The 17,652-nt window shown below is 45.0% G+C and overlaps 1 protein-coding gene across 10 annotated transcripts in view; it reads right to left on the reverse strand.

The window, feature by feature from the left end:
• Positions 1-936: 936 nt before the first annotated feature.
• EHBP1L1 (EH domain binding protein 1 like 1) overlaps positions 937-17,652 on the reverse strand; it is a 262,674-nt gene continuing 245,958 nt past the window's right edge. For all 10 annotated transcript variants that reach the window (XM_085625832.1, XM_085625831.1, XM_085625828.1 and 7 more), the window contains 2 exons: positions 13,037-13,151; positions 937-2,107 (listed from right to left, as the gene is read on the reverse strand). In XM_085625832.1, the coding sequence (XP_085481958.1) occupies positions 2,020-2,107; positions 13,037-13,151 (203 nt within the window). In that variant the 3' untranslated portion in view covers positions 937-2,019. The remainder of the gene's footprint in view (positions 2,108-13,036; positions 13,152-17,652) is intronic.

The following is a 17,652-nucleotide window of genomic DNA, read 5'->3' on the forward strand; positions in this document are numbered from 1 at the left end:
GAGAGGTCTTCACCCCCCTTCATATTTCGGTGACATTCTGAAAATCTTAAAACACACATATAAACACACTCATACACACACACACACAGATACACATAAAATAAATAAACTTAAAACTCTGAAGTTTGTAAATCATTTCAAAGCAACATTATCATTTGTCTGCACGAGATGGCTTTTTCCTGGATATAGGAATCCATTGAGTGGTGGGATCACACCACTGTGCTGATTTTATTGTGTTGTGTGGTACACTGTCCTTGGCAAAGGCGTTTATGATGGAAGATATCTGCGTGGAAAGCAGTTCTTTTACTTTGACTAGCTGCCTTCCATGATCTAAAACATCAACCATGCTCTCTTGAAGTAGCTTGCAAATGGATCTTCTACAACTGCCTGTATGCTTGTGCGTTCGCCCCTAAGGATACAAGGATCACGCCGGCTGGAGGTATACAGTATGTAGGGAAGAGCAAGTGTATACAATGTCTGCTGCAGGAAAGTAAGAACACAGTGCAGTTCTGGAGAAGGAGCCATTTTGGGAAATAACTGGAGAAGAGAGAAACTGTGGAGAGCACATGGCCTAGCTTGGAAAGTTGGAGATCATAGCTAAAGTGAGAGACGGCGTAGAGGGGAAAGACTATAGATAAGACAGTTTGCTTGGTGCGAAATGAGCACAGATCTCCCCCGTAGGAAGGATGAGGCAGTTCAAATGTGTAATGAAGGACCATGGAAAATCCATTTCAAGAATACATTAATTTCTCATCCATTCAAGATATTTTGTTAACCCCTATTGTAATAGTGGAGTAAAAACGGACGGGAAAAGGATTCAAAAGGGCATGAATTCTAAAAGCCTTCGGCAATATTGGTGATTTATAAAATTGCAAAAATATGTCAGCCCTCAAAGATGTCCTACACACTTCCTGACACTAGCTATATTTCTTTTACTCCCGTAGTGTGTTTTTTCACTTCTCCACCCCACCCACTTTTATCCGGTTAAAAACTGCCATCTTGGCCATTGGAAAATTCAAGTGAAAACAGTTGGAATATTCTGGCACTTGGAGTAGCTTAATGGATGCTTTTGGACCTCTCACGTTCATAGGAATAAGGCTGAAGAAGGTGATGCAGATGTGTTTCCTCTGGTTGGTGTGGATGGACTTTAACAAAGTGGTGTCCCATATTTATTTATCTTTGGATGGAGTGGTAGCCCAGCTGTTGTTCCACCGATCAGTGGTAGTTGGACAGTAGAAATTAGTAGCTGTCTTTCATTAGTAGGAGGCAGGTTGCAGGAAGTGGATTTGCAGGAATTGGTGTTATGGCTGGTTTCACTGTTGATAAGAGTGAAGAAGGTGGTTGATGGCAGTGGAACCCATGACTGGTGGGGACACAGCAACTGGAGGTGGTGCTATGACTGTGGATAAAATAGTTCCTAGGGACAGAGCGGCATTTGGTGACTTTATACTGTAATTGCCTCTAGAAGCGTTAGGGCCTTATGAGGTGGTGTTAAGGTCGTCATGTTCTTGGTCAGAAGGGTGGTACAGAAGGTGACTTTATGGCTTTAGGGTTCCTAGTCTCACTGGCCAGTGAGTGTTAAGGCTAAACAAAGTGGCGGTTATTTACAGTTGGTTGTTTAAGGTTGCAGGCAGTAGCTTAATAGGTGGTGGAGCTGTCACTGTCGCTGGTTGGTATATGTTGGGTTGCATGGGATTGTTGTATGGACGTTGCGCCTCTTGGTACACTTAGGATTGGAAGACATGGTTTTTTGCTTTTACTGTCCCCAGCCTCTATGATTGGTGTGGTAAGTACATAGCGTGGGGTTTTAAAGAAAGTGACAGAAGAACAAGACCACAGAGACCATATGGTCTACTTGTTACCCTACCCATTACGGCACCTAGAGTTCATTGTAGAAGCATTAATCTACAAATCCTCGGTTGATAGGGGTACAGCAAGAGTACTTATGGCCACATTCAAATTTGATTCTCAGTTTGCTCTACTGGTGGTTTTCCCCAGAAAGGGAAAAGCATGGCTGCTTTAGCTGATCCGGCACTTTTCTTTTTTGCTGTATTTCCTGCGCCTCAGCTCCAAGCCCCGCTCTAGACGCTCATCCTCTTCTACTGCCCTACAGAGCAGGAAAAACAAAGTACAGTCAGGCTCCCTGTAGGAAACAAAGGATCTCAAGAAGTGACCAATATTCAACTAAATTCACAGTAAATTCGAGCTGAGAGTTCATGTACTGAGATCCTAAGACATGTCCCCATTGCAGAGCTGATTAAGTAATACGACTTAATAATTCTGCTAATACTCATGTGAGAAAAACAGAAGGAAAATGTTATGTAGAAGAAGAGTGTGATGGGAGTTAGATCAATTAAATTACTGCTCAAACAGTAGGTCTAAGGTACTACAACCAACAAACAAACATAGGAAGCTTAAAATAACTTACATTTTGTGAAAGAAACCACACTTTGTCACAACCAAAGATAACACTTGTAGTAGCTAACATTCAGAAGTAAGTACAAACATTGCCTATTTGGATAAGAGCTTATTGGAAGGGGAATGCAGGATGGGGACTGCCTTCATTAGGAACATTATGACTAGGTAACTTTGATGAATTAGCACAGGGACTATAAAGAATCTTTGTCAGCTCTTCATGAAGAAAGACACACACCCTTTCACCTACTTTGCCGCCACTAATATCTCTGATCCTATCCAACCCTATCACCTCAACCCAATCACCTTTTCTTTCTGGGTACAGAAGTTACATTGCATTTCAGAGATTATATGCTTGTGTTAAAAAGTGCAGAAATATATTAATAAATCCCAACAGTGATGGCCAAGTTCAACAAAGAGCATTTTTGTATATATGGCACAGATATATGGTAAGGGGTGTTCAGGCACTTAATAACAAGATCCTCCATCCTGTGTTCTACCGAGGTGTACGAATAGGGCCTAGCGAGGGACTATCGTCTTGAATGTGTGAAAAAAGTGACAAGAGATAAAGTAAAATGCTTAAGATCAGGAATATAAGTAAAGAAGTAAAAGTAGAACCATCAGGTGATATTGTGACAGAGACCAAGGATATGGTGGACGCCTTCTTTAATTATTACGCAGAGGTATACAGGGAAGATCTGCTCCCCGATTTGAAAGCGATAGACGAGTGGTTAAAATTTTTACAACCTTTGACTGATGATCTACAAAATATGATGGATCAAGAGATCTATCAAGGGGAACTAGACCTGGTTATTAAATCAGCGAAGAAGGGCAAGGCACCAGGTCCAGATGGTCTTCCGGTGGAGGTGTATAAAGTTCTATCTAGCAGCTTATCACCGTTATTATTAAAGGTATTTAATGGGGTTTTTCGAGGTAATGTAGAGCTTCCTGCCTCTTGGAATCAAGTTAATATTATTGTTATCCCTAAACCTGGGAAATCACCAAGGTATATGGATTCATACAGACCAATTTCACTTTTAAATAGTGATTATAAACTTTATGCAAAAATTTTAGCAGATAGGTTGGCTAAGGTGATCCCCAGTATAGTTCATGAAGACCAGAAGGGGTTTATTAAAGGTAGGTTTCTTAAAGAATTAACTTTCTCTTTAATAACAAGCATTGATGTCGCGATTGATCGAAAGCTTCCTTTGGCGATTATTGCTTTAGACGCTGCTAAGGCTTTTGATCATGTAAATTGGACTTTTTTAAAGGCTGTAATTATGCACCTTAGATTGGGGAAAAACTTTAGTCAATCTCTACTATCTCTATATCAATCTCCTACCTCAAGAATATTAGTAAATGGAGTTCTAACCAAAAGTATTAAGGTAATGAGGGGAACGAGACAGGGCTGTCCCCTATTCCCTCTTTTGTTCGACCTATATATTGAACCGTTAGCCTGTAGAATTAGGGAGACAGAGGACATTCCTTCTTTTAGATTTCAGGGCTGGATTAGGAAGATTGGGCTCTATGCTGACGATATAGTTATTTTAACATCAGACTTGAATCAAGCATTGCCTACGATAGAAACAATCACAAATAATTTTGGATTGGTTTCAGGTTATCGACTGAACACGGATAAAACGGATATTATGTCTTGGAATCTGGCAACAGATTCTATAACTACGAAAAAACAGATCAGATATTTGGGTGTTCAAATAACACAGGATATTTCACAAATTGCAAAAATCAATTTGGCAAAAATTAGGAAAGATATTTCTACTCTAATGAAAGGCTGGAGCCATCTCCCACTCACTATTTTTGGTCGAGTTAACTTGATTAAGATGGTAGTGCTGCCTAAGTTAACTTTTTTATTTGATTCCATTCCTTTGATGTTTGAGAAAAAGGGTTTGGCAAGGCTGCAAAGTGAGATTGGGTCATTTATTTGGTCTTCTAAGGGGTCTAGGTTATCATGGAAGAAGATAAGGAGGAAACATATTAAGGGAGCATTGGCAGCTCCGGACTTTCAAATTTATTCTTGGGCTTTTTTGCTTAAAAACTATAGAATGCTATTGGGAACTCCAGGTAGCTCAGTGATAGGGGAACTACTTTCGATATTGTTAAGTATTGAGGGGGTCAAACAGGTTGGCTTTATGTACAAATTTTCCGACCCAAAATTTTTCAAAAAAGTCAGATTGAAGGTTTTAAGGGACCTGGCTATGGTTTGGTATCGGGTTAGACGGGCCACAAAAATTCCATACTTTAGCGTGAATGCACCAATCTGGGAAACTCCGGGCGCTCCAAGCTGGTCAGATGACGCATTGGCTAAGACTTTAAAAACAGAAGGCCCCCAGAAATGGGGGGAGCTATTTGTTGATGGATATTTGTTGCCATGGTCTGAATGTGATCTAAGTTGGGGCTCAAAGTTCTCTAAATTCAAATATCTCCAGATTCAAAGTTGGGCTATTGGGAAAAACCATCTTATTGGACGCCATAATGACTTTGAGGAGAAACTGGCCTCGGAAGGCTGCTTTAAAAAAGAAGTGGCCATGTGGTATTGGGCTATAATTGAACTGGAAGATGGACCCTTTCTACTGCCGGAAATTCTTTGGGGAGAGAGCTTGCCGAGGATTGCGACAGAAGACCAATGGCAAGTAACTATGTTGATACTATATAAATTGGTGAAACCTGCGAATTTAAGAAGAAATCACTTGTTCACTCTCCACAGGGCTTATTGGTCTCCAAAACGGCTGGCAAAATTTAAAGATGGCGGTAATGTAAGATGCCCTAAATGTCACAGTTTAAATGAAGATGATATCCACATGTTTGTAACGTGTCCAGCGATCAAGATCTTTTGGGACGATGTAAGTAACTGTTTGTCAGTTATTCTCAAGCAAAAGATTGAGGTAAGCCCTGAAAATATTATTACAGGTAGATTGGATCTACAAGCTAAGGGCTTGGATGACAGTACAAAGTTGGTGTTCTACGCTATATTGTTGGCCCGCCGGGAAATCTGTAAACTTTGGGTTTCTCCTGACCCCCCTACTGATTTGATGTGGATTAGAGCTATGAGAGACATTGGCAAACTGGACATGGTAGTTCCCCTGAAAAAGAAGCATAGATTTTGGTTGTTATTTTTTGATCATTATGGGTGATGGGTTGGGTAAGACTTTTCTTTAGATTTGAATAATTGTAATGTTGGAAATCCAGTCCTATGATTAAGTTGCTTTTTTATCTTCTGGAGAATTATTGCTTGGAAGTTTTGAGTGAGGATCTTGTATCTTCTCTCTTTTCTGCTTTCCGTCTAGCAAGTCTCTTGAATTATAAGATAAACTACACCCTAGGGCGGTACAAGAAAGAACGGGTGGAAAGCGGCGCATGAGGACAAAAAAAAAAAAAAAAAAAGAAGATAAAGTAAAATGCTTGCACGGGAGTTTGCTCAGAGTTCTATTCCCTGGTGTGGTACACACCAGGGCCTCATTTATGAGTTTTTGCTGTAGGGCAGCACCACAGCCTTCGTGCTGCGCTGCCCTACGGCAAAAGAAAAGGGCATGAATGCCCCATATCTATCAGATACGGTGCATTCCTGTCCTTTTCTCCTGCACTGGAGCACAATGGGCTGCCATGCACCAACGCAGGCAGGATGATTATTTTTGTGCAGGAAGGGAAACCATCCTGCACAAAAACAATCACAAGAGGCCTTTTCTTCTTGCTATGTGTGCTGCAGAATGTAGCACACATAGAAAAAAAAACAAGGAGAAATAAGGCATATGCTACTTACCAGTATGCATCTGTTCTTGGCATGTAGAGCTGCAGATCTATACACTGTGCATAGATCGCCATCTGGTGTTGGGCCCGGATGTTTGCAGTTTGTTTTTCCTCTTGGAAAGTCTTTGGGAGTCACGAGGTCGGTGACTCCTCCTCTGGTTAGTATTGCGCATGGGCTTCGGCTCCATCCTCAGATTGTTTTTCGCCAGCAGGGAAAGATGGAGCGTAGTAGTAACAGTAAAGAAACCCATGTGTATTGTATCTAAATAAGATAGACTGGAACGGATACAGGTAGCCGGGGAGGCGGGTGGGCGTGTATAGATCTGCAGCTCTACATGCCAAGAACAGATGCATACTGGTAAGTAGCATATTCCGTTCGAGGCATATGAGCTGCAGATTATACACTGTGCATAGATTATATAGCAGTACCCAACCCTAGCGGCGACCACCGGCATCCGTTGCAGTTGTTTGAAACAGTGTTTTCAGTACAGCTTGGTCCACACTAGCTTGTTGCTTGGTTTGCACATCTACACAGTAATGTTTTGTGAAGGTGTGCGGTGTTGACCATGTTGCTGCTTTGCAGATGTCATCTAGTGGTATGTTCCCTAGGAAAGCCATAGAAGCCCCTATCTTCCTTGTATAGTGGGCTTTAGGGGGAACCGATAGCGTTAATTTTGCTTTGTGGTAGCAAATCTGTATGCATTTTACAATCCACCTAGCTATCCCTGATTTGGAAATAGGGTTGCCTTTATGTAGTGGGGAGAAGGAAACAAATAGCTGTTTGGCTTTTCTGAAAGGTTGTGTTCTCTGGATGTAGTAAAGTAAAGCCCTTTTAACATCCAGTGTGTGTAAGGCTCTTTCCGCAACTGTTTGGGGTTGCGAGAAAAAGACTGGTAATTCTACCGACTGGTTTAGATGGAATGGAGAAATGACTTTGGGTAGAAATTTGGGATTGGTGCGGAGTACAACCTTGTTGTGGTGCATCTGAAGAAAAGGTTCCTGTATAGTGAGTGCCTGTATTTCACTAACTCTTCTGAGGGAAGTGATGGCCACTAGAAAAGCTGTTTTCCATGTGAGAAATTGCAGCTCGCACTTATGTAATGGTTCGAAAGGGGGTCCCATTAATCGTGTGAGGACTATATTCAAGTTCCAAACAGGTGAGGGTGGCACTCTGGGTGGAATTACTCTTTTGAGGCCTTCCATAAAGGCTTTGATGGCAGGCACTTTGAAAAGTGAGAGGTGCTGCCTATTTTGTAAATAGGAAGCAATTGCAGCGAGGTGTAACCGAATGGAGGTATATGCTAGTTTACACCTTTGTAAATGGAGTAAATAACATATAATGTGCTGTATGGATACAATTAAAGGATTGATTGCGTTGTTGTGGCAATAAACAACAAATCTTTTCTACTTTGCTGCATAGCACGCCCTAGTAGTAGGGCGTCTAGCTTCCCTGATAATGTTCATGCAATCAGGGGGAAGGTTAAGGTATCCAAATTCTAGGACCTCAGGAGCCAGATCGCAAGGTTGAGTTGAGCTGGGTCCGGATGCCTGATCTCTCCATGGTTCTGGGTTAGGAGGCATGGCGAGAGGCGTAGCTTTTGGTGTGGTACTACTGAGAGTTCCAGCAGTGTGGTGTACCACGGTTGTCTGGCCCATGTTGGAGCTACTAGGATCAGAGTTAGGGAATGCTGCTGTAGCTTTCGCACCACTAATGGAATTAGTGGGAGAGGTGGAAAAGCGTATGCAAATTTGTTTGACCAGTTCATCCATATCGCATTGCCTTCGGACAATGGGTGTGGATATCTGGCGGCGAAGCTTGGGCATTTTTTGTTTTCGTGGGTGGCGAATAGGTCTATGTGTGGATGCCCCCACTTCTGAAAGAACGGGTGAAGAACCTGTGGATGAAGTTCCCACTCGTGGATCTGCTGTGTCTGTCTGCTTAGCAGATCTGCCACGGTGTTTTGTACTCCTGGGACGTGTTGGGCTAGGAGAAAAATCTTTTGTGGGATTGCCCATCTCCATATGCTCTGTGCTAACTGAGAGAGCTGTGGAGAGTGTGTGCCCCCCTGTTTTTGAATGTAGTACATGGCAGTCATGTTGTCTGTGCGAATGAGGACTGCCTTGCCTGAAATCTGCGCCTGGAAAGATTTTAGGGCGAGGAAGATCGCCAGTAACTCCAGATGGTTGATGTGGAGTAACTTCTGTAGCGGCGTCCATGTGCCCTGTGCTGTGAGATGTAACAGATGAGCTCCCCAGCCGGAGAGCGATGCATCTGCCGTTAGGATTATTTGTGGGACCGGGTCCAGGAACGGTCGACCTCTGGAAAGGTTTGTGGTGTTCCACCACTGCAGAGAGCGATGGGTGCGACCGTCTACCAACACCAGATCTGTCAGTTGCCCCTGGGCCTGGTTCCACTGGCGCGCCAAGCACTCTTGGAGTGGACGCATTTGGAGTCTTGCATGGGGCACTATAAAGATGCAAGAGGCCATCATCCCTATGAGCTGCATAAACACTCTTGCTGGGAGAGAGTGTTGACATAGGAATTTTTGACGCAGCGCCTGTATTTTTGCAATCCTGGCAGGATTGGGATAGGCTATGGCTTTCGAGGTGTCTATGGTGGCTCCGAGATATTGTTTTGTGTGTGATGGTACCAGGTGGTATTTTTGATGGTTCACTGTGAAACCTAGCTGGTGAAGTAGTTGGACCGTAGCGGCGGTATGTTGCACACATTGTTGGTAGGATGTGGCTTTTATCAGCCAATCGTCCAGATAGGGGAAGACGTGAATGTGCTGTCTTCTGAGGTGTGCAGCCAGGCACTTGGTGAAAACCCTTGGTGCTGTTGTTACCCCGAACGGGAGCACCTTGAACTGGTAGTGTTGTCCGTCTACCACAAACCTGAGGTACTTTCTGTGAGACTGGTGTACTGGGATGTGAAAGTACGCGTCTTTCAAGTCCAGAGTGGTGAGAAAATTGTTCTGGGAGAGAAGTGGAAGAACCTGTTGGAGGGTTACCATGTGAAAATGGTCTGAATGAATGTAGGTGTTTAGAGGTCTGAGATCTAAGATAGGTCGTAGGGTCTCGTCCGTCTTTGGAATTAGAAAGTACAGGGAATAGACCCCTAAATTTTGTTGATTTATGGGGACCTGCTCTATTGCTCTTTTTTGCAGGAGGGAGATCACCTCTTGTGTTAGTAGCGCAGTATGTTCTTGCGACATAGGGCGGTGCCTGGGTGGAATAAATGTTAATTCTAGGCAATACCCTGACTGAATAATTTGTGTCACCCATCTGTCTGAGGTGATTGTCTCCCAGACGTGAAGGAAATGTTGTAGTCTGCCGGAGTGGAATGGTCTGGAGGGAGCGGGGGAAAGTCATTGGGCAGGAGGTGTGGCAGAGCGGGCGGTATTTGTTTTGCCTCTGCCCTTATTATTATTGCCTCTGTATCCGCCTCTTTGATAACCCTTCGTGAAGGTAGATTGAGGAGGGGATTTATAGGACGTGGATGCACTGTCCGAGGAGTAGCCTCTGCCCGTGCCCTGAAAGGAAGAACGGCGAAAGGAGCGCCTGGGAGTCTGTGTTTGCAGGGCTCCCATAGATTTTGCTGTGTCTGTATCTTTTTTCATTTTTTCAAGGGCTTCGTCTACTTTAGGGCCAAATAGATGATCTTGGTCAAATGGGTGATTTAATATAGAGGCTTGAACCTCTGGTTTAAACCCTGAAACCCTGAGCCAGGCATGGCGACGTAGAAGAACACTGGTGTTTATGGCCCTGGAGGCTGTATCTGCTGCATCTAGGGCACATCGTATTGAGGTATTGGTTATTGTTTTTCCCTCTTGGATAAGTTCATTAGCCCTAGTCTTGTACTTTTCATGGAGATGGTGCATGATGGTCTCTAGCTCATCATAATGCGCCCTGTCGTATCGGGCCAACAGTGCTTGCGTATTGGCAATACGCCATATATTGGCCGCTTGTGACGCAGTGCGCTTCCGTGACGCATCTAGGAGCTGGGACTCTTGACGCCTGAGAATTTGAGCGCTTCCGGGCTGTAGATACCACTAGGGAATCTAATGGTGCAGGGCCTTTAATGTAAGAAGGGTCTGTGGGGGCGGCTTTGTATTTCTTCTCTATCCGAGGGTTTAGGACCCTGGCCCTGACTGGGTCTTTAAAAACCTCAAGGGCATGTTTAATTACGCCCTTTAACATAGGTAGAAGGGCAGTGGACCTATGTGTATCGTCAAAGGTGTCTAGTAGAAAATCCTCCTCCACTGGGTCGGTATGTAACTCCACCCCGTGGTAGTGTGCCGCCCGTTGTAACAAATGGTGAAAACCGAGGGAATCTTCAGGAGGGGATGGCCTAGATGGATAAAGGTCATCCTGTGGGACATCTGGGATGTCCGGATTGTTATAATCATCCCATGGGTCTGGAGATCCAGTAGGGGTGGGATCCTGTGGCACATCTGCTGGATCATAGTAAGGGTCCCCCAAATCGTCTGGGACAGGAGACAAGGTGGGGGAACGATGAGGTGGAGGGGGTGGAGGAGGAGGTGGGGAAGGCACCCTGAAAGGAGAGGTAGCAATGTCCTTTCTCTTTGGAGGTGGAGGTGGAGCTGGCTTGTCCAAGTGTCTCTTTTTTTAAGACAATGTCAAGTGTCCGGTCTTTGGATCCTTAGTGAGGGTTTTTTGCAAATGATCCGGTGTGAAGAGCTCCTGTGACACCGGTTGTTCGGTCGGCGCCAAAGGTTACGGGACCGACGGCTTTTGGTTTGTCGAAGCCGTGCTTCCTTGGGACCTCCTTTGGTCGGTGCCGAAGCAGGTCTCGGCATGGGAGTGTCGGTGCCGAGGGTCTTGTGATGTTTGGTCGGCGCTGGAGGAGCAGGTTTTGACACCGAAGACTTCGGTGCCGGGTTCGGTGTGAAGGTGGAGGCCGATTTTTTCTTCGGTGCCGAAGGGTGTTTCTCGGCACCGGTGAACGGCTGGCTCGAGCCCGAGCTGCCGGAAGGCTTAATAGGCTTCTTTACCGGGCCTGAAGGTGGGGTGTGAGAAGCAATGTCCTTGGTCTTGCCTAGGCCCGGAGGCGAAGGTGTGACCAAAGCCTTTTTCGGTATCGGCGTGGGCGTGGGAGGGGGAATTGTACTCACGACCCGCTGAACCGGGGTGATGTCCTCCACATCTGAGTCGTCGGCCTCGGAAGCGCTGACAAGGTCGTCGTCCTCCTGTTCTATGTCCTGCTGTCCCGGAGCTTCGACGTCGTCCCCGAAGATGTCGACTGGAGTGGAGGTCGAGGAGTGCGCCATGTTGCGTCTAGCCCGTCGATTTCGCACGGTTTTTTTTGAGCGAAAAGACTTGCAGGCGGGACAGTCTCGGGCCTCGTGTTCTGGGGAGAGGCAGAGGTTGCACACCTCATTGAGATCAGTGTGGGGAAACTTGGACCCACATCTAGGGCACCTCTTGAAGGGAGTTCTTTCCATCAGCCGAGACCGGAGCCGGAATAGGCCCGAAGGCCGCCGTTGACTACCGGAATCGAAGAAGTGCCGAGAGAAGATGAGTAAGATGATTTATATCTTTGAAGAAGCTCGATGAGCGAGGATTTGTGCGTCGATCGGTGAACTGGGAAGTTCGGAACCGGAGCGCGAAGTATTACATCCGAGCCCGATGTCTGAAAAAAACAATCTGAGGATGGAGCCGAAGCCCATGGGCAATACTAACCAGAGGAGGAGTCACCGACCTCGTGACTCCCAAAGACTTTCCAAGAGGAAAAACAAACTGCAAACATACGGGCCCAACACCAGATGGCGATCTATGCACAGTGTATAATCTGCAGCTCATATGCCTCGAACAGATATTTCTCTTCATTGTGCCTCCCTTACTCCTCCCCCCTTTTGCACGCCCTTTTAATGCAGAAAACTGCGTTAAAGTGAACGATATTTACAAGGCAGCATTAAACCAAAAATAGTTACTTAGTGTTGCCTGGTAAATATGGAGCAGGCTCCTGCACCACCTGAGAGTCACAAAAAGTGATTCGCCAGCGGCGCAAGGGGCTTATAAATAAGCACCACAGTCTCTAAGTCTGTGAACTTTACTCCTCACAAACATATTAAAAGACCTGTAGAGATAGTGATAAGGGCTACAGTGACTTATGTGGAGGCACTATCAGGCACAAAAGACACTTAGCATAAATGTGCAACAGCACATAGCACAAGAGTGTACTTCAGCAATTACATTTGCTGGTGTATACGTTTTTGTACTTTGGTGAAAGGGAGTTCTCACTAATGTGAGATTACAGGGAACCCTGCTCCTGAGAGGCAGCTTAGGGCCATTGTTTTTTTCATTTTCATGAAAGAAACTCCTGCTGGCGAAGGTTGTCTCTTCAAAACAAAACAAATTTGCCGAACAGGCATAACAAACATGGCTTCCACTTCATTAAGTTTAGTGCCTTTCCCAGGGCCACCGCACCACAGTCTCTGCTAAATTCAGAGAAATCCCTGGATCTCTACTGGAGATCTCTTAATAAGTTAGGATCCAGAAGAGTCGAGGACATGGTCTATACTGACATAGTGGGCTGGTCTAAATGCCCCAAATTATTTTAAAGCAACCACCTCAAGTATTTAAGAAATATCAGTACATGCCCTCTCCCGTAGGTACTGGAAAAACATCTGACTGAGTAGGTGTGGAGAGACAGGGCTGAGTGTGGACTAGATATTCAACCTCTGTGCAGGAATACCCAAGAGTGCAGTAGCATTGAGGTGCACTGGTAAAGTGAGCGTATGCAAGTCCTGCAGGCCCACTTGAGATATATTAGACGATCTACATGGGCCCCAGTGGTGGGTGCCACAGACCTTGACTTAAAAGTAGGACTCACCGTCTCTCCTTAATATCCAGGTCCCGCACCAACTCATCTCGTTGGTTGACCAGTGATACAAGTTCCTCAAGTAATAGCTGCTCTCGTCTCTGCTGGGCCTCGGTCTTCAGCCAGTCTGAAAGAAAAAGACTCAAGATTTGCTAAGAAGGCAAAGCATACTGGGACTGTGCCATCCCATCAACACCCTAGACCTCTCCCCCTCCCACAATCCACTTTATCAAGGCACCTAGCTCCTTTAACCTCTCTTTCTGTGGCTCTCTAACCCTGCCAAAACGACACACCCCGAAAAGCCTGTTTGCCAGCCAATGAAAATACCAGTCTCCTAAAGAGCCCTCACCCTGGTTAAAAAAGTCCTTTTTGCCTCAGACTTAGCTTCCATAAAAAGATTGATACTACAGGTACCATCTCCTAGATTTGTTGGTACAACTGTTGCAATCCAACCTTTCATTTTTGTGATTCTCCTAAGTGGACCAATCATGCGTGGTGAAGGGTTCACAAATAAGGCAAGACATCCCTATTGGAGGACGAATCCGCTACATTGCAGGCTAACGCCGGCACCATGTCCTGCTTCCACACTCTTAGGATGCTGAGGGAGATCTGCAACTGGCTACCAGACAACACCAAGAAGCCCGTCACCCATGACTTATTACCAGTAGGCTGGACTATTGGAACTCTCTTTACTTCAGAATCACCAAACATCTCAAAAGAAGGCTGCAGCCCATCCAAAACACAGCAGCCAGACTTCTCTTCAACCTCCCATGGAGGACACACATCACACCACACCGGAGGGAACTCAACTGGCTCCCGATACACAGGTCAAGCTCCTCATCCACACATTCAAAGCACTAAACAACTCAGGCCCATCCTACCTGAACAGAAGCATACCTTCCTGTTAACCTACCAGGTACATCTGCTCAACCGGACTTGTACCTGCACACGTCCCACACAAAAAACAGATGCAGAACCGGAGGTCGAGGCTTCTCATACATCACTCTTTAACTGTCGAACGACCTCACAATACACATCAGAGCCTTCTCCTCTCTTCCTGTATTCTGCAAGAATCTGAATCCTGGCTCTTGAAGTAACTCTTCTCCTTATCACTGGCACTGGCCTCATACACCTGCACAGTGCCAGGATAACCTCTTACTGGGAAGTACACTTTACACATTAACGTAACATAACATAGCATAACATAATATTCCCAGCATTTATCTTCACAAAGCCCTGCAGGCTGGACCTGCAATCATGTAAATGGCCAAAGTCCCACCACCTTTTATGGCTGCAATCCTATAAACATATAGGACCCAAGTCAGTACAAATCCCCGAGTCATCACCTCTAAACATCTATTATTAGCCAGTGAAATATATTGATCGATTGAATAAAAGTTCCAAGGTATACTCCACCAGTACCAGTGCACTCTTGTTCAGAGGAGAAAGAAATATCACACCCTAAGGGGGGTGGGGGGCTGGTCTAACCATTCGTTTAGCCAGGGAAAACAACATTCAGGATCCCTGAATTCTGACATTTGAGCCGATACTGAGTGTCTCGTGCATGAAGATAACAAGGTCATAATGATGAGGCACAAGAGAATGGCTAATTGGGTTAGTAAAATGCTAACAGGCCTACGGATACAATACTACTACTAGGAGTGTCACATAAGAGTCATAGGATAAATCAGTTGGCCAAATTGATTGAGGACTTGTCTGATGAAACAGCAGCTGCCCTAGGAAATATGATAGAGACCATTCAGATAAGAAAGGAGACACACAATATACTGGAAGAAGGAGTATGGGACTCCTTCAAAGCCCATAAATAGTACATTTTTTTATTTTGATTATTTGATTAATGATTGGGTAAAAGCTTGGAAACCTCTATCCTTTCACCGAGCAAATGGTTCTCATTGGGTGTGTATCCTATTGCAACATATATAGTAATAGGATTTGTAACGTATAAACCCTCATGCAAACTTCTGCATTTCAAGCCACTTGGCTCCTCAAAACTATTGATTATAAAATTACACTTCGAATCTTACTGCGTGCATGCTACGTGTGTTTATTAATGGTAGGTTTCCACACACCTTTCTCCCACATCCGTGTAGAAGATGGCTATTGGTACCCAAAACTGCACCCATGTTTGTGGGAACCTGCCACCTAAAGCCATCAAACATGGTGTGTATGTTAAACACCATTTGACAATTTAAAAAAAAGCTAAGATGGAGCAGGAATGTAATTTATCAGCGTTGCTGAAGAATATGGGAGGATGTACTGATGTTGTGACATAATACATACTTCAATTGTCAGTACTGCTGGCAATGCAGGCACAGTGACGATTAGTGCTGCCAAGTATGAATATGTCATATTTTTGTAGTACAAACCTGTCCAAATTGCAGAGCACTGTACATGGTCAAAGACAAGCATAAAGACAAAAGTAATAGGAGAGGAAGTTTGGTTGTGGACGGGTAATGCACTGTGATGTGTGACAAGTGCCAGCGAAAGTTAACCATCTTAAAAGAGCAACAGCGACTTTCAGGTTGCAGAAAGCTAAACGTTTTGTATAGCAGATAAGCAAGCTGTGACATTGGAGAGACAATGTCTGCCTGTGCATTTAACCAGTGCATAGTGGTTACAGAAAGTAAAGTAATGTGTCGTAGTAGACATTTTTAGTTAATTTTCTGTATGCTGAAGATCACTGCCAGGTACCACAGAAAGCTATTCAATACCTGTCATAGCAGCCATGGACAGCAACAACAGGAAGGAATATGCTACTTACCAGTATGCATCTGTTCTTGGCATGTAGAGCTGCAGAGTTGTACACTGTGCATAGATCGCCATCTGGTGTTGAGCCCGGATGTTTGCAGTTTGTTTTTGTTCTTTGGACAGTCTTTGGAAGTCACGAGTTCGGTGACTCCTCCTTCGGTCCATACTGCGCATGGGCTTCGGCTCCATCCTCAGATTGTTTTTCGCCAGCAGGGAAATGATGGAGCGTAGTAATAACAGTGAGAAACCCATGTGTGTTGTATCTAAATAAGATAGACTGGAACGGATACAGGTAGCCGGGGAGGCGGGCGGGCGTGTACAACTCTGCAGCTCTACATGCCAAGAACAGATGCATACTGGTAAGTAGCATATTCCGTTCGAGGCATATGAGCTGCAGATTGTACACTGTGCATAGATTATATAGCAGTACCCATCCTTAGCGGCGACCACCGGTATCCGTTGCAGCGGTTTGAAATAGTGTCTTTAGTACATCCTGGCCCACACTAGCTTGTTGCTTGGAGTGCACGTCTACACAGTAATGTTTTGTGAAGGTGTGCGGTGTTGACCATGTGGCTGCTTTGCAGATGTCATCTAAGGGTATGTTCCCTAGAAAAGCCATAGAAGCCCCTAACTTTCTTGTAGAGTGGGCTTTAGGTGGAACAGATAATGTTCTTTTTGCCTTTTGATAGCAAATTTGTATGCACTTTACAATCCACCTAGCTATCCCTGATTTAGAGATGGGGTTGCCTTCATGCGGTGGAGAGAAGGAGACAAACAATTGTTTAGTCTTCCTGAAAGGTTGCGTTCTTTGTATGTAGTACAGTAAAGCCCTCTTAACATCAAGTGTATGTAGAGCCCTTTCCGCAACAGACTGAGGTTGCGAGAAAAAAACAGGTAATTCCACCGATTGATTGAGATGGAAGGGGGAAATGAACTTGGGCAGAAATTTTGGATTAGTACGAAGTATCACTTTGCTGTGATGTATTTGTAAGAAGGGTTCCTGTATAGTGAACGCTTGTATTTCACTAACCCTTCTAAGGGAAGTGATAGCTACTAGAAAAGCCGTTTTCCAGGTGAGGAACTGTAGCTCACATTTGTGCAGTGATTCGAAGGGCGGACCCATTAGCCTTGTAAGAACTACATTTAGATTCCATACAGGAGAAGGTGGTGCCCTGGGTGGAATTATGCGTTTAAGGCCTTCCATAAAGGCTTTAATAGCGGGCACCCTGAACAGTGATAAATGCTGTCTGTTTTGCAGGTAAGCAGCAATCGCTGCTAGGTGTAGGCGTATGGAAGAATATGCCAGGTTACACCTTTGAAGATGGAGTAGATAGCATATAATGTGTTGTATGGATGCATCTAAAGGGTTGATTGCATTGTTGCGGCAGTAAACGACAAATCTCTTCCACTTTGCGGCATAGCATGCTCGAGTGGTAGGACGTCTGGCTTCCTTGATAATATTCATGCAGTCAGGGGGAAGGTTAAGGTACCCAAATTCTAAGATTTCAGGAGCCAGATCGCAAGGTTGAGCTGAGCTGGGTCCGGGTGCCTGATTTCTCCATGATTCTGGGTTAGGAGGCATGGGGACAGATGCAGTTTTTGATGTGGTACCACTGAGAGCTGTAATAGTGTGGTGTACCACGGCTGCCTGGCCCATGTTGGGGCTACCAGAATGAGCGTGAGGTAGTGCTGTTGCAGTTTCCTGACCACTAATGGAATTAGTGGGAGAGGTGGAAAAGCGTATGCAAATCTGCCTGACCAGTTCATCCATATCGCATTGCCTTTGGACAATGGGTGTGGGTATCTGGCGGCGAAGCTTGGGCATTTTTTGTTTTCGTGGGTGGCGAAGAGGTCTATCT

Source organism: Triturus cristatus, chromosome 9 (genome assembly GCF_964204655.1).
Source record: "Triturus cristatus chromosome 9, aTriCri1.1, whole genome shotgun sequence".
Classification (NCBI taxonomy): domain Eukaryota; kingdom Metazoa; phylum Chordata; class Amphibia; order Caudata; family Salamandridae; genus Triturus; species Triturus cristatus.